This window comes from Protopterus annectens, chromosome 13.part0, assembly GCF_019279795.1.
Source record: "Protopterus annectens isolate FY-2018-M chromosome 13.part0, PAN1.0, whole genome shotgun sequence".
Lineage (NCBI taxonomy): Eukaryota > Metazoa > Chordata > Ceratodontiformes > Protopteridae > Protopterus > Protopterus annectens.
This window is the reverse complement of record NC_056747.1, coordinates 20,075,895-20,098,976: the sequence shown is the minus strand read 5'-3', so window position 1 is coordinate 20,098,976 and position 23,082 is coordinate 20,075,895. Positions and strand designations below refer to the sequence as shown.

The following is a 23,082-nucleotide window of genomic DNA, read 5'->3' as shown; positions in this document are numbered from 1 at the left end:
TTGGTCCTGTGCCTCTGTCTTTATCTTTACGTTTTTTAGAAGATATGCTGTCAGATAACTTACCAAAGCCATATCGGAATTCGAGGACTGTAATCGGAAGTATCTGGCTAAAATAAGTGCCTGACGACAAATATTTTGTGTGTTAAAGCACAGAACCAACAACGAGGGACGTTGTGGTCTGGGCCTAGACAAGTGACGCAGTAAGAGTGAAAGTCCCAGTGTGGTATTTGCTTTCCACAGGAGAGACAATTATTAACTTTTTCTGACATTGGTTAGTGCAAGAAAAAAGGATCCCCAACAGGGTACTTAGCTTTCGAAGACTTTAACTTCACTTCGGAAACGAAACTCAGGTAGAGGCCGACCAACACTCATGCGAACTGCTTCTGCTTTGGGCTCCACGGCAAGAAAGACTGATGTAATGGTGTCTGCTGCCTTCCTTTATACCACTGACTACCTGACGTCAGTCCTCAAGCTACAGCACCTGGTGTAGAAATACTAAGTCTTTGGTCATAGTTCAGTCCGCTCTACCTCTACTGATGAGGGATTATTGGTGTTTTACTATCATGTCAGGATTCTTGCAGTAGTCAACTAAAGTTGAAGTCTCTGAATCTAACTTGAAACAAGAGATTGACTTGTGTAGATGTTCTTCATCTCACATTGCTGCAGTCCTAAAAAGTGAATAACTGTATTTCTTGTGGGAACAGATACCTCATAGAGAACTATTAAGAGAAGATTAGATTGTGCCAGGTTAGTTTTGGAAGTGTTGTAATTACAACATGCCGCGCCGGATGCTCCGGCGCCTCTGCGCCAAAAAAAGGACAAAGCAAGCAGCGAAGGAGAAGGTCTGTCCGCCTGTCGTCCCGGTTCTGGGACGTCAGGTTGGTGGTGGCCGGGTGGTTCTTCTGGTTCTTTGGATTCTCAGGGAGACTTTACTGTTACAAGATGTGTCCAGGTCTCAGGTCAGGCTGGGAGGTAGGGCTGGGCTGGCTTTCTCAGGTCCCTCTTCTCTCTCCCTCCCTTCCTAAGGTCCCTTCTGCCCTCCCCCTTCTGTTTCCAAGCAGGGGGCTTAGAGGGGGTGGGGTATCCTCCTTATTCTGATTCTGATGTAGATGACTCTACACCTTGACTACTCCTCCTGAGAGTTTTTTTTTTTTCAGAGACTTCATTCCATGATGGGTAAGCATTCCTTGCAATGTGGTTTTGATGCTGTACAGGCCTCTTCGGGGGTGGCAGCCACTGGTTCTGTTCTCATGAGCACGCCTGGCTGAGGATAGGATTTAGCTAGCTGAACATGTAAAGGATTTTTAGATGCTCCTTTACAACAAATTTCTCTGTACTCCAGATAGGGGCCATTCGGTTTCCTGTGCCAGAAGAAAGGGGGGGATTTTATTTGTCTATCCTCAACACTTATCTGGACATTCCAAGTTCAAAAATGTTGGCGTTACAACAGCTTTTACTCTCTGCTGGGCAAGATCACTGGATGGGTAACTTAGAGATCTCAAGGAGGCCTTGTGCCTACTAGACTCAGTTGCAGGGAAGTATCAGGCGTTTCCGAGCTGATTCCCATTATTTATCAGTCTCTGCATTGTTCTTCAGCATCTGGAATATGTGATAGCAGTGCTAAGATGCCTGGGGTATTCTGTGAGCGAAATAAAGTCAGTCTAGTCTAGTCTCCAAGACATGTGCTTTCTGGGTGTGAGACTGAATAGGCAGCCAGATGGCCGGTTCATGGCATCTTGTATTCTGGTGCTTCCCAATGCCAACTGCATATGAAATTTTGTGGTGGGCTCAGGAATGTCACCTAAAACAAGGGACTCTCTGTGACCCGGCCAGAGCGAGAGTCAGATTCTACAGACAGATGCCTCAGGCAATAGCTTGGGAGCTCATCTGAATGGGGAAAGGATACAAGAGACAGCCTGCCAGACTACAGCATCTACATATCAACATGAAGGAGATGTTAGATGTTAGCAGTCCAGTTTGCATTAGCTTTTTTTTTTCGGGTTACTTGGTGTTGATTCGTTGATTCTAACAGACAACACAACTGCTACATCAACACACAACAAACAACAAGGGGGAACACATTCTTATCCTCTATGCAATTTTTGTGGGAGACGCTCAGCAGCTTGCGCTAAATCTTCAGGCAATTCTGCCAGGCAGCAGACAGGCCAGGGCAGAAGATGTAAGCAGGCAAATCATTAAGGATCACTAAACCACCAGCTGCCAAAGTTTTGCCAAAAAAGGGTCACATCACACAGAAAGTGAGTGGATGCTCTTTTTTTTCGTTGGGAAAATCTTCATGTGTATGCCTTTCCACCTCTGCCTCTCCTCCCAAAGGTACTCCTAAAGGTCAGACAAGACAAGCCAAGGATGATTTTGATTTACCTTTAATTCCACACCTTTTGTCTCAGAGGGACGGTCATCTACTCAATGTCAAGCTTCACTCTCTTCATCTAACAGCCTGGCATATTCTGTTTTGAACCACAGCAGGTCTCAACTTCCTCAACAAGTTTTGAATGTGATTATGGAAGCCAGAAGACCTAGTACACGTAAAGTGTATGCAGAAAAATGGAAGAGATTTTTATTTTGGAGTGCTGGGTGTTTCTGAGCCTAATTTGAGTGTGGCTCTTCAATATCTTACTGAGTTATTGGACAAAGGTTTGTCTTTCTCTTCCATTAAGATTCATGCTGCAGCAATTTCAGCTCACTATGATTGTGACCCACCATTGTTTTCTCATCCTTTGTTCAAGCAATTTCTTAGAGGGGCAAAGAATATAAGACCCCCACGTAGAGCTCCTACTCCTGCTTGGGACCTCAATTTTGTGTTGGAGAAACTTACTCTACAACCTTTTGAGCCTGTGGCTACTGCTGAATTGAAATACTTGTCATGGAAGACTGCTTTTTTGTTGGCCATTACTTCTGCAAGAAGGGTTTCTGAATTGCAGGCCCTTATGGCGGTTGAGCCTTTTTTGATTTTTCATAAGGATAGGGTATCATTACGTACTAATCCTTCATTTATGCCTAAGGTGGTTTCTAATGTGGCTTTAAACCAAACTATTCATTTGCCTACTTTTTATGCAGATCCCCAAAATAGGGGGGGAAAGATTTTGCACACTTTAGATGTACACAGGCAGTTGCGTTATTATTTAAGCAGGACTAGGGATTTTAGGCAGTCTCAGCAGTTGTTTGTTTCTTTTGCTTTGAGTCCTCAGGGCAAACCTGTGTCAAAACAAACTATATCTAAGTGGATTGGGTTTTGCATTGCATTCTGTTATTCCCATCATGGCAAGGAGATTCCGGCTGGGATTAGGCCTCATTCCACTAGGGCTACTGCCACTTCAACAGCATTTCTAAGGGGGGTGGCAACTAAGGATATTTTGGAGGCAGCTACTTGGAGTTCAGTGCATACTTTCTCCAAGCATTACCACCTTCCTCTCTATTCTAAATCCAGGGCTGGTTTTGCCACTGCTGTGTTGCAGGGCATTTTGGCAGCTCCTGCTTCATTATAGTTTAGCCATCCTCCCTTACCTCTGCTTTGGGATGCTACCCAAGTGTTAGGACTGCAGCAATGTGAGATGAAGAACATAGTACAGTTTTGTACCTACCATAAATGTAGATGTTCGAAGATCCACATTGCTGCAGTCTCCCTCCTTCCCCTCTGTGTTTAGGGGTGGTTGTGTGGGTGGGGTTCTATTTTGTAAATTTGTATATATTGTTCATATATTAGGTACAGGAGTGTTTGGTGTTTTTGGTTTTGGCCTTATCTTTTAGGGTCTTCTGACATCTGGGGCAAGAAAAGACTGAGGATATGGCGTCGGTCATGCGATTTGTACCCTGGCGTCCTGATGTCAGACAAATTGACCGACGTCAGCCTTATACTTTGGTATTCGGCCGACTGGGACAGCGGACTACCCAAGTGTTAGGACTGCAGCAATGTGGATCTTCGAACATCTACATTTATGGTAGGTACAAAACTGTACTTTTTTTTCCTTAATTTTACCATTGAAGTAGAACATACATTACACGCATTAGATGTGTGTAGACAACTTGAGTTCTGCCTCCATCATACTAAGACTTGTGGAAAATCTGATCAATTGATCTGATGATGTCAATCTTCACTTAATCCTTGACTGCGGAATCTGATATCTTCAGGCTGGTGGACCAGCTCTTGGTGGCGAGGAGATTGTCCATTTCTGCAGTTCTTAGCTTATCTAGCTGTGGAACATTACCTGTTTTGACCCGGATTGTTCTTTCTCTGCCTCCAGCTGAGCCTTCAGAGTTTCCAGTGCCGACAGTCCAGGTTTCTGCTGTCTTGGTGCCGGTCAGAGCTATTTTCCCAGTGCCATAAACTGTGTTGAGCTCTTTGGAACTGGAGACCACTCAGGGTCACAGCTTTGTTGCTGGTTGCCATGGTTCCACTCTGGTGTTGGAGCCATCCATCCCTTTTGGGGTGTAGGCACAAGTTAGCTCGACACCTGCTTCTGCTTCAGAGGTGGCCTTCTCTGTGCATTGTGGAACCATAATTCTGATGGAGTCTGTTTCAGTTATGGGGTCCTATTTCTCTGCAGGGGGGCCTGCATTCCAAGCCATGGAGAGGGCATCGCCCTCTGAGGGCATCCATTAGACACCACTTTCATCAGACCAAACAGCCCTGTCCTTCAACTCGCCCGGAGCTTCCTCCAGCCTCTACCCTGGGACAGTGAGATCTGAAGCCTTAGGATCCAACCATAATGGTCATGTCCTCTTGGGTACTTGTCTGGTCCAACCCACCGAGGAGGTACCCCTGAAGAGGAAGTGCAAGAGTAAGCACTTAAACTCCCTGAAATTTCTTTCACTGAAGATATCAATTTCGATGAAGGGGGAGGATCCCTGAGGTCACCCCTGGAAGATGTCTGATACATTCTAGGGATCCTGAAACAGAGGGGTGGCTGGACTTCCATGCAGCCTTCCTCAGAAGAATTGGTGTACCTAAAGGCTTTCAGTGCCCAACCCTGCACCTCATGGATCTGTTATCTGCTGACTATCTGATTAAATTATTTGCACAGCAGCTTGGAAGGTAACTGATTCTGTTGAGCCATTCACAAAGAGAACAAGAGATGAAATATTTTGTCAGCTCCTCAGGACCAGCAACATTGGGTGAAAGGAATACCAATAGATGCCATGGTTGTAGCGACAGCCACCAAAAAGGAACTTGTTGGCAAAAGTTTTACGATCCATCCTACCAATAAACAGTCTAGGATGATGGAAGAACTCTCAGATACTCTGACAGGAGCAGCTGAAGGGGTTAAAGAAAAGGTAACTTCTCAGCTGGCAACCATAGATTCTGTTTGCAATGCGTCCATGATGCTTATTACACATGCAGCTGATGGGACAACGAGGGCAGCAGATTCAGGCATATGTATTAGGAGACATGCCTGGATGCACTTATCTGAATTTGTGGAGCCATTTAAGTCATCTTTTGTCAACTCTCCATTTGACGGAACATCCCTTTTTGTCCAAAAAGTTAGACACCCTGGCCACATATGAGAAGGATGTGAGAAAGATGGAAAGACTTTTTCTGCACTGGCTGTATGCTTTTCTACCCCGCAACAGTCTTACTCTGGGAACTAGAGAATTGAGAAGCTATGGTTCAAAAATTCCCAAGGGCCTTTCCAGAGCTCACGTGTCAATGACTTCTTCCAGGACAGAGGGGGGGGGGAGTAGGGGTCAAAATAGGTAGTGTTCTAGAGCTAGATAGGCTAGGAATTGCAGAAGTGGACAATCCCCTCACCATCAAGAGTTGGTCCATCAGCCTCAAGATATATTCTGCAGTCAAAGATAAGTGAAGATCAACAACACAGATAGAATGTTCTGGTAAGAAGTAACTTATTTTTTTATATCTGTTATCAAGAAGAAGCTGGGATAGTGTCTACGGTTAAACTCTCATGATGGTTAGCCGATTGCATTTCTTGTCTGTGATTTACGAGATATGCCTTTACAGTCAAAACCTAAGGCACAGTCTACCAGATCAATGGGAACCTTAATAGCATTTGCAAAATGAGTGGCTGTCAGTGACACATGCACAGTGGAAACTTGGTTCTCAGCTCATACCTTTGTGTCTCACTTTAACTTGGATCTGCAGTCCAGGTCTCACACATTTTTTAGCTCTGACATACTCAGGAATATCCTTCCTTTAGACCACCCAGGTCCTTGTCTGGTAGTTTGGGAATCTGTCATACTTGTGGAAACAGACTAAAAGGACAACATTGGATGTGAAAGTTATGTACTTTTCATAACATAGCTCCATTTTGTCTTATTTTCATCTGGTTCAACTCCCCTCCCTCCTATGTAAACCGAAGGCTCATTCAACTAAGACAGTTTCTACTTTGACAGCCTTTAATAGAGGACTGTCCATCAGTGCTGTGGCCACTTGGTCTACGGTGCACACATTTGTATCTCACGATAACTTGGATGTACAATCCAGGTCATGCTTCTCCTTTGGTTCCCACCCTATTTAGGAATGTTCTTCCTTGATACCTCCCAGATTAACAATTTGGCATTCTGTCTCATATGTCTGAAATGATGAAAATAGACAACATTTGATATGAAAGTTATGTGCTCAGCATAATGTTAGATCCATGTTGTCAGATTTTCATCTGGTTCAAACTCTGTCCCTCCTGCCCCCTTCCATATTGTCATCTATGGCTTAGAGATGGTTGAGTAGACCTTTTTATCTCCTCTCTGTGCAGAGTCATGTGACACTAACTTTGAGATGATTGGGCAGGCCTTTTATCCTCTGTCTGTGCATAGTCATGTGAGACTGCACCCACTTCCTGCACAGGTTGGGGTTATTTAATTTAGGGGTTCCTTGTATATAGAATTGTCCAGTTTTTCAGACAAAAGAGGGCCAAACTCGATCTGAGCAGCTAAGGTGGAGTCCAGGGAATCAAGGGTAAGGGCGGAGTCAGAGCTCTGGATCAGAAGAAGCTTCAGAGTTGATACAGAGCTCAGATCAGACAGTCCATAATATGCTTAAACTGGTTGAAAATCAGACAACATGGATATAACGTTATGGTAAGTACATAAGTTTGATTTCACTGGCACTCTGGGTCATCTCTTTTTGGCACCACAGTTTAAGAAAAGATGCAGAAGAGTGAACAAAATAACAAGACCCTTTCAGTCTTCAGGGAGAAGATTGATGTTTGGCAAAGATCGTACAGTTGGAACTATAACAGGCCTAAATCTCTATGGTTTAGGAAGTCAAAAGCACCAACAGTTCACTTCATTTTCTGAGGGGCAGCTGCAGCAGATGTGGCACCTTTATGGATGCCAGCCCAAGGGCAAAAGTGGTCTACAAAACTTGGATACTGTGGACCCTTTTCAGATCACATGCAACAGTATCCTTAAAAGTCTTTGTGCCTGACTTCTCCACTTTAGAGGCAGATGAGGGTCGTCTCTCCCTCCATTTGAATATTTGGTGGGCCTTTATGTAAAACAAATGCATTCCCTCTTTCCAAATCAATCTGCATACCCACAGATGTGCCACTCAGTCAGATGAGAGTGGTGCATACTTTTCTAGAAAAAAAGAGCAGTCCAAGGGGTCCGACCAGATCTGAGGGTCAGGATTTTATTCTAATGCTATTTGGATCTAAAGAAAACTCCAAGACCTCAGACCTATGCTTGACCTCATCCACTTGACCATTTATGTCTGCAAGACTGGTTTCAAGTGGTTATGGTTCAACCAGTTCCATCCTTTCTCAGAAAAAAACAAAAGGATGTGCTTTGTCTGTCTTCACTACGCTTATCTTTACTTAAAGACTGCAGAGGAGTCAAGGAGGTTTCTGTGCTTACAGACAGTCATTGCCAGTTCAGGGTCTTGCCATTTAGACTCACCACAGGTGTTTACTAAGTGCAATACATTAGTAAAAGGTCACCTATGACATTTCAAGGGGTACGGGATTTTCCATATCTTGACGACTGACTTGTAACTGCCGCAACAGTAGTCTGTGGCTTAGATGAAGGACTTCCATCTCCTCCGTTTCTTCAGTTCATTAGATGTAACAAATATGTGCAAAGCATGGGCCCCTCAAATTATTTATGGTATGATCCCAGTTATTTCATTAGGAGTAATATATAATTACCAGCCATGAGATGGGTAAGGGCATTCAATAACCAAATGGAATAGGTTAATTCAAGCACAGAAAGGTAAATTGGCTTGTTTTAAAATGGCTCACAAGAGCAGCTAGCCTAGTACTTAACTATGAACCTATGATAAGGAGATGCTAAAAGCTGTTCTTTTAATACTCTGTTATTTTAAAATGGCTGAATTTCTGGAACATTTGGCCAGGATGTGTATTGCTCCAGTTTTGCATAAATCTAGCAGTTGCAAGGTGTGATGAACAAGGGTGTGTTGTGATAAAATATACATTACCTGCAGGGATTGTAATAGCCCAGCATTTTAAGCATAGGAGTGTTATTTTAGGACCATATTTAACTTTTGCCCAATTAGATTTCTTTATTGATTTAAAAGGCTGCTTCAGAATCTGATTCAGAAGAAAAAATGGATTCAGTTGAAGAGAAGCCAAGTGATGGTGAAAAACTTACGAAATCAGACTCTGACTCTGATGTCTCTGTTAAGAAAGCTCCACGTGGCAGAAAACCAGGTAATTATGGAAAATTCAAATAAGTTACTCTTTCTTTACGCAGAGCAAACAAGTAGTGGTAAAAGCTGCAGTTTGTGCATGAGTATGGAGAAATACTTATATGCAACTTTTTTGTAGTGGAGAAGACTGCTGCAAAGCCACGTGGAAGACGACGAAGGGAAGCTTTGCCTCCTGACTCTGGTAGTGATAAGGCTGTAAAACCACGAGGAAGAAAAGCAAAAAAGGAGGCTGTGCCCTCTAATTCTGATAATGAGATGGTTACAAAACCACTTGACAGAACACCAGAGAATGAAGCTGTGCCTTCTGAATCCAGCAGTGACAGGTCAGTGTAGTGAAATAACAAATATTTAAATGGATTGTCTAAATTAGCACAAATGATTTTGAAATAAGTAGTGTAACACTGGGAACTCTCCTTGGTTGGTCTTTTTTTTTGATTTATCCTCTTTCTCCATTCCATTGTGGCTTTATTTTTTTCTGTCGATGCCTTGTGCTTGTTGTTCAGTGCATGTCATGATATTGTACACACATTAAGAGAAGGCTTTTAACCCTTAAGCCCACCAGTTCTTTTCTGCTGCAAAATCAAGTCTTAGTGCTGTGGAAAAAGTCCTACATTTGTTCCATAATCAACACAGTTTTCAACTGTCAGACCTCAAATTATGAGCCAAAACCTGCACAGCCATGCACGTTGTGAAGCAGGTGGCATAAGTGCCAGAAATTCCTGGCCAGTTACTGATGGAGTGAGAAACATCTTGTGTACCTCACTACCAGAAGATAACAATAGTTGAAAGTGCCTATCCTGAGGATTAGTGGGAGGGTCTCATAAACAGCCCCAAGCATTTTCTTGAATTTCATCTGAAGACCAGTGAAACAAAGACAAGCTTTGGTCACATACTGCTGGAGGTTAGTCTCTTTCAGGAATGCCTTTACTGGAGCCCATAAAAATAATATAGGAAGGTAGGCTATTCTTTTTGTCCCATGGCCTATAGTTCAGGCCATGGGCTTTGCAAAGTTTGAAGTCTTCTGGGATCCCTGCACTTGAGGATGGGAAATGCATCTGTAATAAATATGGCCTGATGCCAGAACAGAGTCCATTGTGGGCCTCTCAAGATGTCCTTCCTTTTCATTGTTGCAATGTTCTTTACAGTAAATATCCCCTGCCAAGGACGGCCTGACATCCAGCCAGTATACCAAAGCCTTTAGGTTGCTTAAGGTCCTCTGTATGTCACATGTATGCTCCCCTCGTAAAGCATAGGGCATGAAGGTGATGTCCGGACGTACTGTCCTCAGAACTACTTTGCCACCAGTCCGAACGCCATCTTTTGATCGTCTGTCTGAACGCCTGCTTCGGTTGCTGGTTCACCAAGCTGTTCCTGTTGGGAGTTTTTGCTGTTATCTTTTTTCCTTTTGTTTTGTTGATTGTGTGGTTTATGTCATCTAGACAAGGTAAATGCCAGTGTAGGAGACGGATTCTCTATAAAGATCATAATGAGCAGTATTTATTTTGCCTCTGTGCTTCTCACAATCCATTTGTCAGGCTTTCAACCCAAAGACTCTGCATAGTCTGCTTTCTTCTTTGGCCCTATACTTAGAGAACCAACATATTAACCTTCGGGTCAGATGTCTGCGAAGAAGGCGGCCAAGAAATCTAGTCCGATTTTTACCCCATACTGCCTCCACTAGACATCTTTCCCGAGGCTAGTGAAAGCCTGGTCAGTCACCCAGCTCCGTCATTGGATTCTTCTGTGTGTGGCTGCTGCTGAGGCCAGCATGGATCCGATCTCACGCACGTCTCTGGAAGCTTTCCAGATGTCCTCTTTGGATGCTGAGGAGGAACCGCGGCTGATTAAAACTGAGGGTCCTAAAGATATTCCTCAGATTTTAATTAGGGAAAAAGTACTGACTACCATTGTCAAATGCTGTTCAGGGTCTGAGCCTTCTAAATTTTATAAGGCGAACATCCTACTGAAGAAGAAACAGAAAACTAAACATGTTTCTATTGCTCCTAAGGATCCTCAGAGCGAATGGCAGCATTTCACTCGGGGGTTGTTTATTGTCCTTATGGCTTTAAAGCCTCCCCAAGGAGTTTCTGTTCCTGTTCCACTTTGGACCTCTACTCTCCTCAAAAGGCTTAGGGAACGAGATTCCTCTGAGAAGGAGGGGGATTCAGATGTTTATTCTTCCCAGATTCCTTCTCCCTTAGACTATGGTTCTGAGGAAGTGGAGTCCACTAGTCTTGGCGTTCCTTGAGATTACCTTTGGGACACCATTTCCAGAATGATAGAATTAAAGGTGATAGGTTTTTACAGGGTGCCTGAAGATTGCAAAATTCTGTATAAATGTCCTTCTACTGACCTCTGTGTGGTGTCTGTGGCATCTGACAAGTCCTCTCGATTGCTGCCATCTGTAAAGATGCTTCTTTCTGATAAAGACAGCAGAACTATGGAAAGGCTGAGTAAGAAGGTTTACCTCAGCTATCCTTGCTTGTAGGGCTGTCAATTGTCAGAACCATATGTCAAGATATGCTTTGGCTCTTCTTCCTCAGACCTGTCAGGTAATTTCTGCCCCTCCTGATTCTGAGGGTAAGACTTCTGCTCTCTACTTGTTAAGGACTTCTTCTCGGGTGGCTTGCCATTATATTAAGTGGTCTATATCACTGTATTGAAAAGTAAAATGTTGAACACTCACAATAGCGAAAGTGCCGAAATGTCGAGGGTCCATTTTTGAGATAGCTGTACAGTGAAGATTAGGATATTTGCCCTTTCCTCACGATGGTAGTGCGATCTTGGAGTTGGAATATATATTTAGCGGGAGGAGGGCAGCCCCCCACAATAATGAGTTCGAATTTCGGCATTTTCGCTCTTGACTGTTCGACATTTTGCGTCTTTGATATGGTGATATAGACGCATATTAAGTGCAGATGTCCTTCATGGATGCATCTGCAGTCATAACAAGTGGGTTGTCCTGTCGTCAGGCAGCCCTTCAGTCGGCCGGATTCCAAAGTCCGGGTCCGGCTTCGGCTGATGTCGCACTCCACCCGACGTCATCTCTGTTGGTCTTCGGGTATAAAGGCATCAGCCGACGCCATTTTCCTCAGTCTTTCTTGCCCGTGGCGGAAGCTGTTCGGTCGGTCGGATCCAGAGATTACTTCTACCGAATACTACTTGAAGACTTCTAAAGCTAAGTACCCGTTGGGGACTCTTTCTTGCCTCAGCCGATGTCAGAAAAAGTTAACAATTGTTTAAACTGTGGGAAACAAATACCTCATAAAGATTTCCACTCTGTCTGCCTTGTTTAGGCCCAGCCCACGACGTAGCAGCCTGTTCGGCCTGTGCTTCTTTCAACCGTCGGAGTTTGCAGAACAGTTTTCGGTTCTAATTTTGCGTACATTATGCCGTCGGATCCTTCGACTACCCAATCTACCAAAAATAAAGATAAAGACCGACACTGTCCGGTTTCGGCGAAACCATGGTCAAGCAAACCGCACCCGTGTCTCGGTTTCGGCGAAACCGAGAAAACTGAACAAAGTACAGCTGAACCTATTCCTACAACTGAGGCCCTGCTACAACTCTCGAATCGACCTCAGAAATTTTACCCACTACGGTGGTTGACTTATCAGACACCATCCCTTGGATGTCTCTACCCCAGCACGTGGTGCTGCTAGGCCTCCAGCAGCCATGTCCATTAAGGCCTTCGCCAGGGCTAAAGCAGCCAAGACTACTAAAACAGTGCCTGTTAAACCCCCACATCCAGGCCCTCTTCTAGTTCTCAAATGCTTACTTTGGCAGAAGATTTAATTTCTTTAATTAGAGGATCTCAATCTCACCCAGACAGGGCCTCTCAGCCCCCAGAGAAGAGACCTAGGGCAGAGCCCCGAGCCAGTGTCCTCTGATGATTCTGCTGATGAATCAGACATAACTGACCAGCCAGAGGCTCCCTTCTCCAATTTTGAAGATTCTGATGCTGAAGAATCCATTCCAGCTGCTTCCCCACCAGAAGAATTCTCCTTTGGGGAAACCTTGCATGCCATGCGAGAACAGTTTCAATGGCAGCAACAGGATTTTTCAGACTCCAGAAAAAGACTTAGGACCTTTCTGCACCTCCCACAGCACAGGCCCTTAGCTATACCTCCTGTTCTCTCTGTGGTGGATGATGCTTTCAATGATGTTTGCTCCGCTCCAGATTCTTTACCCCAGCCCCTGCCAAACCAGACAGATTTTACAGGGTGCCAGATACTCATCACCACCTTTACAAGGCTCCACTTGCAGACCCAGAAACTATATCCCAGGGTCCCAAGGCAGTACCATAGCTAAAAACCCTATTCCTTCTGAAAGGGAAGCAAGGTCATTAGACAGATGGGGTAAAAGGTCTACACTTCAGCTACTCTCTCAGCTAGAGCTTTAAACTGTCAGTTTCACATGATACAATACCAAGAGTTTATGCTTGATCAGTTAACTAAAAACTAACCACTGATGAATCTCTTGATAAGAAATATGTATTAGAGATGGTAAATAACATACAACAGGTTAGCAACCATTCCTTAAAATGTGGCTATGATGCACTGGAGGCTTCATTTAGATCAGCCATGACAGGCACAGTGATAAGAAGGCATGCATGGCTAAAGGAACAAGCTTTACCGGATCATGTTAAAGCTAAGTTGCTAGATGCTCCTATGGACAAGACAAGTTTGTTTGGTACACCTGCCCAGCAGGTTATGAAGAAAATGGAAGAAAAGGCAAAATCTGTTCAAACTGTTAAAGATTTCTTGCAGGTTCAACCCCAAGGTTTAGCAGGAACTGGCCTGCCAAAAATTGGTCCTTTCCTGACTCCACAAAATTTCAAAGGGGCAGGAATAGGCGTTCCAGAGGCAGAAACCAATCCAGAGGAGGTGCCTACAGAGGAAGACAGTGGCAAGGTAACAACAGAGGCACAGACACAGCCACTGCCACTACATCAGCACAACCACAGTGACTTAACCTAAATCCGCCTACCAGGAACAAATAGCAGCTCCCTAGGCGGAAAGTTAACCTTATTTTCAAAGAACTGGCACTACATAACAAAAGACAAGTGGATTTTACAAACCATAGATCAAGGTTACGGTTTCACTTCCACACTTTACCAGTCAAAAGAGGAATGCCAAATCTACCTCCAAATCAAAAACAGAGGCTCTACGCCAGATAATGGAGTTAGCAAACATGAGAGCTGTGGAAAGAGTACCAACAGCAGAGCAAGGAAAGGGGTTCTATTCCAGACTATTCCTAGTTCCAAGAAAGGAAAAAAGTTGGAGACCAATTCTCGACCTGTCCACCTTAAATACATACATCATTGTCCCAAAATTCAAAATGCTGACCCTACAGCAACTTCTTCCCATGCTGGGCAAGGAGTCTTGGCTGGTAACTCTAGATCTCAAGGAGGCATACCTGCACGTCCCCATTCGACCAATCTGCAGAATACACCTCAGATTTCTTGCAGGATCAGAGCACTATCAATTCTCAGCATTGCCCTTTGGCTTATCTACTGCCCAGAGTATTCACAAAATGCCTGGCATCAGTAATCGCCATTGCAGACTTCAGGGAATTCAAATTTACCCATACCTGGACGACTGCCTGCTACAAGGGGACAACAAAAGCAAGCTGACATCAGATTTACAAAGGGTCATTTACTTGCTACAAGCACTGGGATACACAGTCAATTTACAAAAGTCAAGGCTGATACCATCCCAAACAAGGACATTCTTGGGCGGAATTGGACACTGTAAAACAAATGGCATTCCTGACTACAGAAAAACAAAAAGAACTTCCTCTTTACTTCTTGGCACTAACAAAAATGAACAAGTTAACAGCAAGAAAAGTACTGCAGGCCTTGGGCTTCATGGCATCATGCATAATCTTGGTTCCATTTGCCAGACTACATATGAGAAAACTACAGTGGTACCTAAAGAATTTATGGTCCCAACACAGACACAGTCTAGAAACAGAAATCCCACTAATTCCATGCTTAAAACAGGAGTTCCTATGGTGGGCTCAGGCATGCCAGTCAAACCCAGGCCTACCCTTTCGCAGATGTCAAGCAAGCCAGACCATCACAACAGGCCCTTCAGACCTAGGATGGGGGGCCCACATGCTGGACAAATGCGTGCAAGGATTATGGACACAGGATCAACTTCAACTGCACATCAACCTAAAAGAAATGCTGGCAGTAAAACTGGCAATCCAAAAGTTCAAACCATTTCTCAAAGAGGGCCAGTTGATGATAAGGACAGACAACACCACAGTCATGTGGTACATCAACAAACAGGGAGGCACTCATTCATACCCCTAAGCAGAATGACCTTGGAGCTGTGGACCCTGGCACTCAGCTACAACATCCAGTTACAGGCAATATTTGTACCAGGGAAAGACAATACTCTAGCAGACATATTAAGCAGAACCACTTCGATGCCCACGAATGGAAGCTTCACCGGACATCTTCAAGACAATCTCAAAGAAATGGGGAATGCGACAGATAGACCTATTCGCATCACCTCTCAATCACCAGCTGAAAAAATTCTGCACAAGGACATTCGACCCATTAGCATGGAAAGTGGATTCGCTCTCCTTCAACTGGAAAGGCCTAACAGCATATGCATTCCCACCTCTTCCTTTGATACACAAGGTACTACTGAAAATCAAGGAAGAACGTCCAAGGATAATCCTGATAGCTCCAAACTGGCCAAGACAACACTGGTATCCACTACTGAGGAGCATGTCTCGAACAATATGTGGACAATTCCCTGATGCCTTTGATGTTAACGAGAACCACTACAGCATCATACATCCAAACCTAAAACCTTGCAACTGACTGCATGGAACATCACATAACAGCAGCTAATCCAGAACTTTCCCAAAGAGTTAAAGACATTATTCTTGAAGCACGCAGACCTTCAACAAGAAGGAACTATGCTGGAAAATGGAAAAGGTTTGTCATCTGGAGTGCGGAAAGAGGAAAAGATGTGTCAAACATAGATATGCCTACCATTCTGGAGTATCTGGCGAACTTCTTCATTCAGGCCTGTCCTACTCCTCCATCAAGATACATGCATCAGCTATTTCAGCAGAATACAGCTTTGATCCACCTGTCTTTTCGCACCCTTTGCTCAGGCAGTTCCTCAGAGGAATCAAGAATGTAAAACCTCCAAGGAAACCACCATTACCAGCTTGGGATTTAAACTTTGTGCTAGAAAAGTTGACACTATCACCCTTTGAACCAGCAGCAACAGCAGACCTACAACACCTGTCATGGAAAACTGCTTTCCTACTGGCAATTACTTCAGCAAGGAGGGTTTCAGAACTACAGGCCTTAATGGCAGTGCAACCCTTCCTAATCTTCCACCAAGATAGAGTGTCCATGAGGACTAATCCTACATTTATGCCCAAGGTGGTATCCAGAGTGTCTTTAAACCAGGCAATCCACCTACCTACCTTCTTTCCCAACCCACAAAACAGAGGGAAAGAATACTGCATACCTTGGATGTACATAGACAGCTACGCTACTACTTGGACAGAACAAAAATAGCAGAAAGACTGACCAACTTTTGTAGCCTATGCAACAGGAAGGGAAGGAAAAGCTATTTCCAAACAGACAATCTCCAAATGGATAGGAAATTGCATACGATTCTGTTACTCCTTCCATGGAAAACCAATTCCACAGAACATAAGACCTCATTCTACAAGGGCAACAGCCACTACCACAGCCTTCTTACGAGGAGTGGCAACCAAAGACATTATTCTACTTGGACCTCCGTGCATACATTTGCCAAGCATTATAATTTGCCTCTATATTCCAGATCCCGAGCAGGGTTTGCCACTGCTGTACTGCAAGGGATCCTAAACACACCATAATCTACTTTTATCCTCCTCCCTAGTTGGCTATGGTATTCTACCCACTTGTTATGACTGCAGATGCATCCATGAAGGACATAGTACAGTTTTGTACCTACCATAAATGTAGATGTCCGAACTGGATAGCATCTGCAGTCACCTCCTTCCCTCTGTGGTACTCCTAGGGTGTTTACCCTCCTAATAGCTAGCTGTTGGGGAGGAGTCTTTTATGGTGTATTTGTTTGTATATATGTACATACATGCTTATTGTTGTGTTTACCTCTATCTATTTGGAAACATTGGCATCTATCCAAATTTTAGCCTGCAAGAGGGCTACTGGCATCTGGGGCAAGAAACACTGAGGAAAATGGGCTGATGCCCTTATACCAAGACCAACAGAGATGACGTCGGGTGGAGTGCGACATCAGCGACTTTGGAATCCGGCCGACTGAAGGGCTGCCTGACGACAGGACAACCCACTTGTTATGACTGCAGATGCTATCCAGTTCGGACATCTACATTTATGGTAGGTACAAAACTGTACTTTATGATGCAACAGGCAGATGTTTCTTCCAGAGCTGCTGCTTTTGGTTCTGTTATGAGGAAATATTCTTGGCTGTGGCTTCAACCTTTGCCTGATGATGTTAAGATTAAGTTGATGGATGCCCCGCTGGATAACAAACACTTATTTGGTGTATTTTGTAGTCACATTCCTCCCTTCCTTCATCTTTCAAAGTCCCATCCAGTTTGGTTAAAGATTACTCAAGATTCATGGGTTCTGTCCATTATACGCATAGGGTACTACATGGTCTGGAAAACTCTTCCCACTTTCATGGGCATTCCTCAGCCCCCTCAGGAACAGTTTCCATTTTTTTCCCGGGGTGCTTCAGGATCTTTTGTTTCAGGGAACTGTTCAGGCAGTTCTAATTTTTTAGAGGGAAGGGGTTTTACTCAGAATTATCATTCCCAGAAAAGAAGGCACTTGGAGTCCCATTCTGGATCTCTCTCACCTAAATAACTTTCCAAAGGTCCCTTACTTTCAGATGTTATCTCTTTAGAGTTTATTTTCTATGCTGCCTCCACAGTCTTTTCTAGTGTCTTTGGATCTCAAGAATGCTTATTTTCACATCCTTATTCCTTCCCTTTTTTGGAAGTTTTTATGTTTCTCTGTTGCTTCCTGGCATTTTCAGTTCTCTGCTTTGCCCTTTGGCCTTTCTACTGTCCCAAGGGTATTCACCAAATGCCTTGCTCCTGTGATTACTTTTTGCAGGCTAAGGGTGATACAAGATTTTCTTTACCTAGGCAATCTCCAGAGATTCTACTGCAGCATCTTTACTTTACCATTTCTATCTTGCAAAGCCTGGGGTTCACAATAAATTTCCAAAAGTCCTTTCTGACTCCTTTGCAGGGTCATATATTTCTGGGGTGTAGGATCCATACTTTACAATGCTGACATTCCTGCCTCCTTACAAGGCATTACTTATTAATTTCCTTCTTTCAAACCCTTCTTCCTCTGGTCGCAGTCACAGCAAGGGAGTTTCTGAGAGCTCTAGGTTATATAGCCTCCGCCATTCCTATGCTCCGTTTTGCCAGACTCTGCATGAGAAAACTTCGGTGTTTTTTTAAAGTCACTTTGGCTTCAGCATTCAAATCCCCTTGATTTCATAGTCCCTCTTCTTCCATTCCTCAAGCTGGAAATTAAGTGGTGGATTCGGCAGTTGTCCTTTAATCCAGAGCTTCCTTTTCACTCCCCTCTCAGGAGCTGTTCACGGACACTTCAGATGTGGGTGGTTTCTAAAGTCAGTTTGTCATCTGCACGCTCATCCTCTAGATTTCATAGTCCCTCCTCTTCCATGCATCAAGCTGGAAATTCAGTGGTGGATTCGGCAGTTGTCCCTTAATCCAGGGCTTCCTTTTTAACCTCCACTCCCTTCTCAGGAGCTGTTCACAGATGCGGGATGGGGAGCATCCTTTGGCTCTCTAAAGGTGCAGTGTCCTTGGTTGCCTCAACAAAAGAAAGACTACATAAATGTCAAAAAGAAGAGAGCTGCTCTTCTGCTGGCCCTTCAAGCATTCCATCCTCTGTTCTCCCCAGGGCCTGTCAAAGTGTTTACAGACAGTACCACAATGATGTGGCATCGTCTGTTCTCCGCAGGGCCTCTCAAAGTGTTTACAGACAGTACCACAATGATGTGGCATCGTCTGTTCTCCGCAGGGCTTCTCAAAGTGTTTACAGACAGTACCACAATGATGTGGCATCGTCTGTTCTTCGCAGGGCTTGTCAAAGTGTTTACAGACAGTACCACAATGATGTGGCATGAAAACAAGCACGGGGAAACATGGTCTTATCTTCTATGCCGGTTGGTTCTTCTAGTGCGGAATTAGCTATCCAATATTATGTGACACTTCAGGCAGTTTACATTCCCTTTGGTCAGAACATTGTGACAGACTTTCTGAGCACGTCTGTAACAATCTTACAAAGTGGATGCTTCACTGGGATGTGTTTCTAGACATTGTTCGCCAGTGGAATACTCCTCAAGTAGATCTTTTTGCCTCTCCTCTGAACAGACAACTTCCTCTTTTTGTGCCAGAGTCCCAGGTCGGAAGGTGGATGCTTTTTTTTCCTGGAAGAAGACACTTCTTTATGCCTTCCCTCCCCTTCCTGTCATTCCATAAGCCCTGTGCAAAGGTCAACAGGATGTTCCCAAAATCTTGCAGGTGACTCCCTTTTGGCCCAGACATCATTGATTGCCTCTTCATCTGCATTTAGCCTAGGGCAGTCATCACAAGTTACTTCACAGGGTGTAGCTACTCACACAAGACAAGGGATCCTATCCCTCCTGTCAGCTGATGTTCTTCGTGTTTCACTGTTGAAGTCATTACATTTGGGTAATCTGCTTGCAGGTTGCCCTCAGTTGGCCTGATTAACAAAGTCTTGGGTCCTACGTCAGTTGCTGACCCTTCTTCCATGACGTCAGGTCGTCAGGGGTATAAAGCATGCAGCCGATGCCATTACATCAGTCTTTCTTGCCATGCGGTGTCGGTGCCGGTCGGCCGACTCCTGAAATTTTCGTTTTCGAGTTTCAGAACCAAAGTCTTCAACTTAAAGCCAAGTACTCCGTTGGGGAAACTTTTTCTTGCTCCTTACTGATGCCAGTAAAAGTTAATAATTGCATTACTTGTCGAAAGCAAATACCTCATAAAGATTTTCATTCGTACTGTATTCCTTGCCTAGGCCCTGACCACGACGTATCTTGCTGTCGGTGTTGTGCCTTATTTAATCAGCGCACTATCCGTCATCGGTATATTTTTGCCTCTAAATATTTTGGTTCTCGGTTTAATTATCCAGAAATGTCGTCAGTTAGCCATCCGACTACCGGGATTCCGAAAAAAACTCAAAGATAAAGACAGAGACAGGCCGCCGAGGTCCAAAACTGCCGACGATGCTTCTCCTAAGCCAGTCGACAGTACTCAGTGTGACGCTTTCGCAGCCCCTGATAACCGCTACTTCTGATTCGCAGGCCTCTACGGAGACCCATTCGGAGTCCGGTATGGCGCAAGATACTTCAACTATGGAACCTGCGGATGTCTCTACCTTGGATGGGGTCCGGAGCTACTGTGCAGGCACTGGCTTCTGAGGGTGTATTCAGGCCTACAGACTTGCATATTAAATCAACACCTCCTTCATTACTACGGCCTAAATCTTGATCCATGTCTAAAAAACCAACGCCCAGGCCACATGTAAAAACAAATGATAAAAATGGCTGAAGATCTAATGACTCTAATCAGGGTTAGTCAAACCCCCCCCCCCTCCAATAGGCCTAGGGCTGAGCTTGATTATGAATCTTCTGATCAGGATTCTGTTTCTTCTGATGACCTGGATTTGTCCATACATACTTATGAGGATTCTGATACAGAGGATTCTATTCCCTCTGCTTCACCTCCTGAGGATTTTTCTTTTGGGAAAACTTTCACTGGGAAAGCCAGGAATTTTCTGATTCAAAAAAGAGGCTTGGGGATTTCCTTCTCCCTCAGCATAGGCCTTTGTCTATACCTCCTGTACTAGACATTGTTGATGATGTTTTCTCAGAATTCAGTTTGGCCCCTGATTCCCTGCTTCCTGCTCCTAGTCAACCTAACAGATACTACAGGGTTCCCGAGTCCCACAAGTTTATTTTCAAAAATTCTGTTGCAGATCCAGAGACTATTTCTCAGGGGCCCAAGGGCATTAAAGCTTCTACTGCTAAAAATCCTACCCCTTCTGATAGAGACTCCAGGGCGCTGGATAGATGGGGTAAAACAGTTTATACTTCTGCAACCTTGGCAATCAGAGCTTTAAAGTGCCAATTTCATATGTTAAAGTATCAACAACATGTTATTGAACTGCTTAAACAGAAAATGATGTTGATTCCTGACTCTGTGGAAAGTAAAGATTTACAGGGCATAATGCATTCTGCTGAACAAGTTGGAAAACATACTTTGCAATGTGGTTTTGATTCTTTAGAGGCCTCTTGCAGGGCTGCTGTTACTGGGTCTGTGCTTAGAAGGTATGCTTGACTTAAGGAGCAGTCTTTGCCTGATCATGTTAAAGCTAAATTGTTGGATGCTCCTTTAAATCAGGACTGCCTGCTTGGCAGCAAGGCTGAAGTAGTTCTTAAAAAGATGGAAGATAAAGCTAAATCTATGCAAACTGTTTAGATTTTTTGCAAGAGCAACCTCCTAGATTTAGTAGGCACTGGCTTATTAAGAATTGGTCCTTTCCAGTCCCTTCCAGGTCTTCTCAAGCCAAACCCAGACGCAGCAAAACCCCAGGTTTCAGTCCCAGGGGACTCTCAGAACTAAGCAGTGGGGGGCCTCCACTTCCAAATCTAGAAATAACAATACACCCCCCCTATGGTAAACAGTCTCAATGACTTCCTTTTAAAATTCCCAAGCACTTACCTTTTGACTGCCCCTTTGGGGGAAAGATTGCTCTTCATGCAAAGAACTGGGAACTCATAACCCAGGACAAATAGGTTTTAAATATAGTGTCCCAGGGATACAGATTTCATTTCCAAACGTTGCCAACACCAAATGGGTAGCCAGACCTGCCCCCAAATCAGTGGGCAGAGGCTCAAACGCAAGTACTTTCCCTCTTAAGCATGAGGGCTATTTAACTGGTACCAGAGGAGGAAAAGGGACAAGGTTTCTACTCCAGACTTTTTCTGGTACCCAGAAAAGACAAATCATGGCATCCAATCCTGGACCTGTCTACTCTAAACACCTTTCTGGAGATTCCAAAATTCAAGATGCTGACTCTTCACCAATTACTTCCTATGCTAGGCAAAGACGCCTAGTTGGCAACACTAGATTTAAAAGAAGCATACCTGCACATCCCAATCAGGGAATCTTGCAGACGTTACCTACGCTTCAAAGCAGGCTGCACGCATTATCAGTTCTCTGCACTGCCCTTTGGCTTGTCTACTGCGCCCAGTGTATTCACAAAGTGCCTGGCTCCAGTTATTGCATTTTGCACGCAAAGAAATAATCAAATACAGCCATACCTGGACGATTGTTTTATTCAAGCACAAAACAAGACCATTCTTCCAAAACGTCTGGCTTTTGTAGAAAGGGTTCTAACTTGTCTAGGGTACACTATAAACGAAAATAAATCACAACTGGTACCCTCTCAAAAAATTACATTCCTGGGTGCAAGGTTGAATACAACTGCCCAGATGGCTTTCCTTACGCCAGAAAAGCAACTTCATTTGGTGATTTACTTCAAACAGGTGGCCACAAAAACCCTGCTATCTGCAAAACAAATGCTGCAAGCCTTGGGGTTCACGGCCTCCTGCATTCTTCTAAATTCCATATGCAAGACTGCATATGAGGAAACTTCAGTGGTACTTAAAAAGTTTATGGAGTCAACATTGTCACAGCCTGGAAACAATGATTCCTATCATTCCTTGCCTGCAACTAGAGTTCCTACAGGGGCAGAGGCCTGCCACCAAAACAACGGACTGCTATTCACACCACCCCCTGCCACCCAAACCCTAACTACAGATGCATTAGACTATGCATGGGCGGGCTCATCTGGCAGGGAAGTGCATTCAGGGCAAATGGAGCCCAAATCAAATGCACCTTCATATTAATCAAAAAGAAATGCTAGCTGTGCAGAATGCAGTGACAGCCTTCAAAGACTACCTTCATCCAGGACAACTAATGGTAAAGACGGACAACACCACATTTATGTGATACATAAACAAGCAGGGGGGTGCACATTCCTATCCCCTCTGCAGATTAGCCATGGCATTGTGGAACCCGGCCTTGAGCTTTCAAGTGCAACTACAAGCTCAATTCCTGCCAGGTCAGCTGAATATTCTGGCAGACGAACTAAGCAGAAATCTCATGGACCCACACTAATGGAAACTGGAACCATGGATTTTCAACATGTTGACAGGCAAATGGGGGAGCCCAGACATAGATCTTTTTGACTCATCCCAGAACTACCAGTTGGACAAGTTTTGCATAAGAACTCCTCACAAAAAAGCCTAGAAAGTGGATGCTCTATCCTTCAGCTGGGAAAACCTATCACTCTATGCCTTTCT

General features: G+C 44.2%; 1 protein-coding gene across 1 annotated transcript in view; it reads left to right on the top strand.

Annotated features, from left to right (window-relative positions):
- The window catches only part of HDGFL2 (HDGF like 2), a 2,035,019-nt gene that overhangs the window by 454,585 nt on the left and 1,557,352 nt on the right, over window positions 1-23,082 (top strand). The window contains exons 7-8 of the mRNA XM_044090590.1: window positions 8,507-8,639; window positions 8,757-8,961. Coding sequence (XP_043946525.1) covers window positions 8,507-8,639; window positions 8,757-8,961 — 338 coding nt within the window. The remainder of the gene's footprint in view (window positions 1-8,506; window positions 8,640-8,756; window positions 8,962-23,082) is intronic.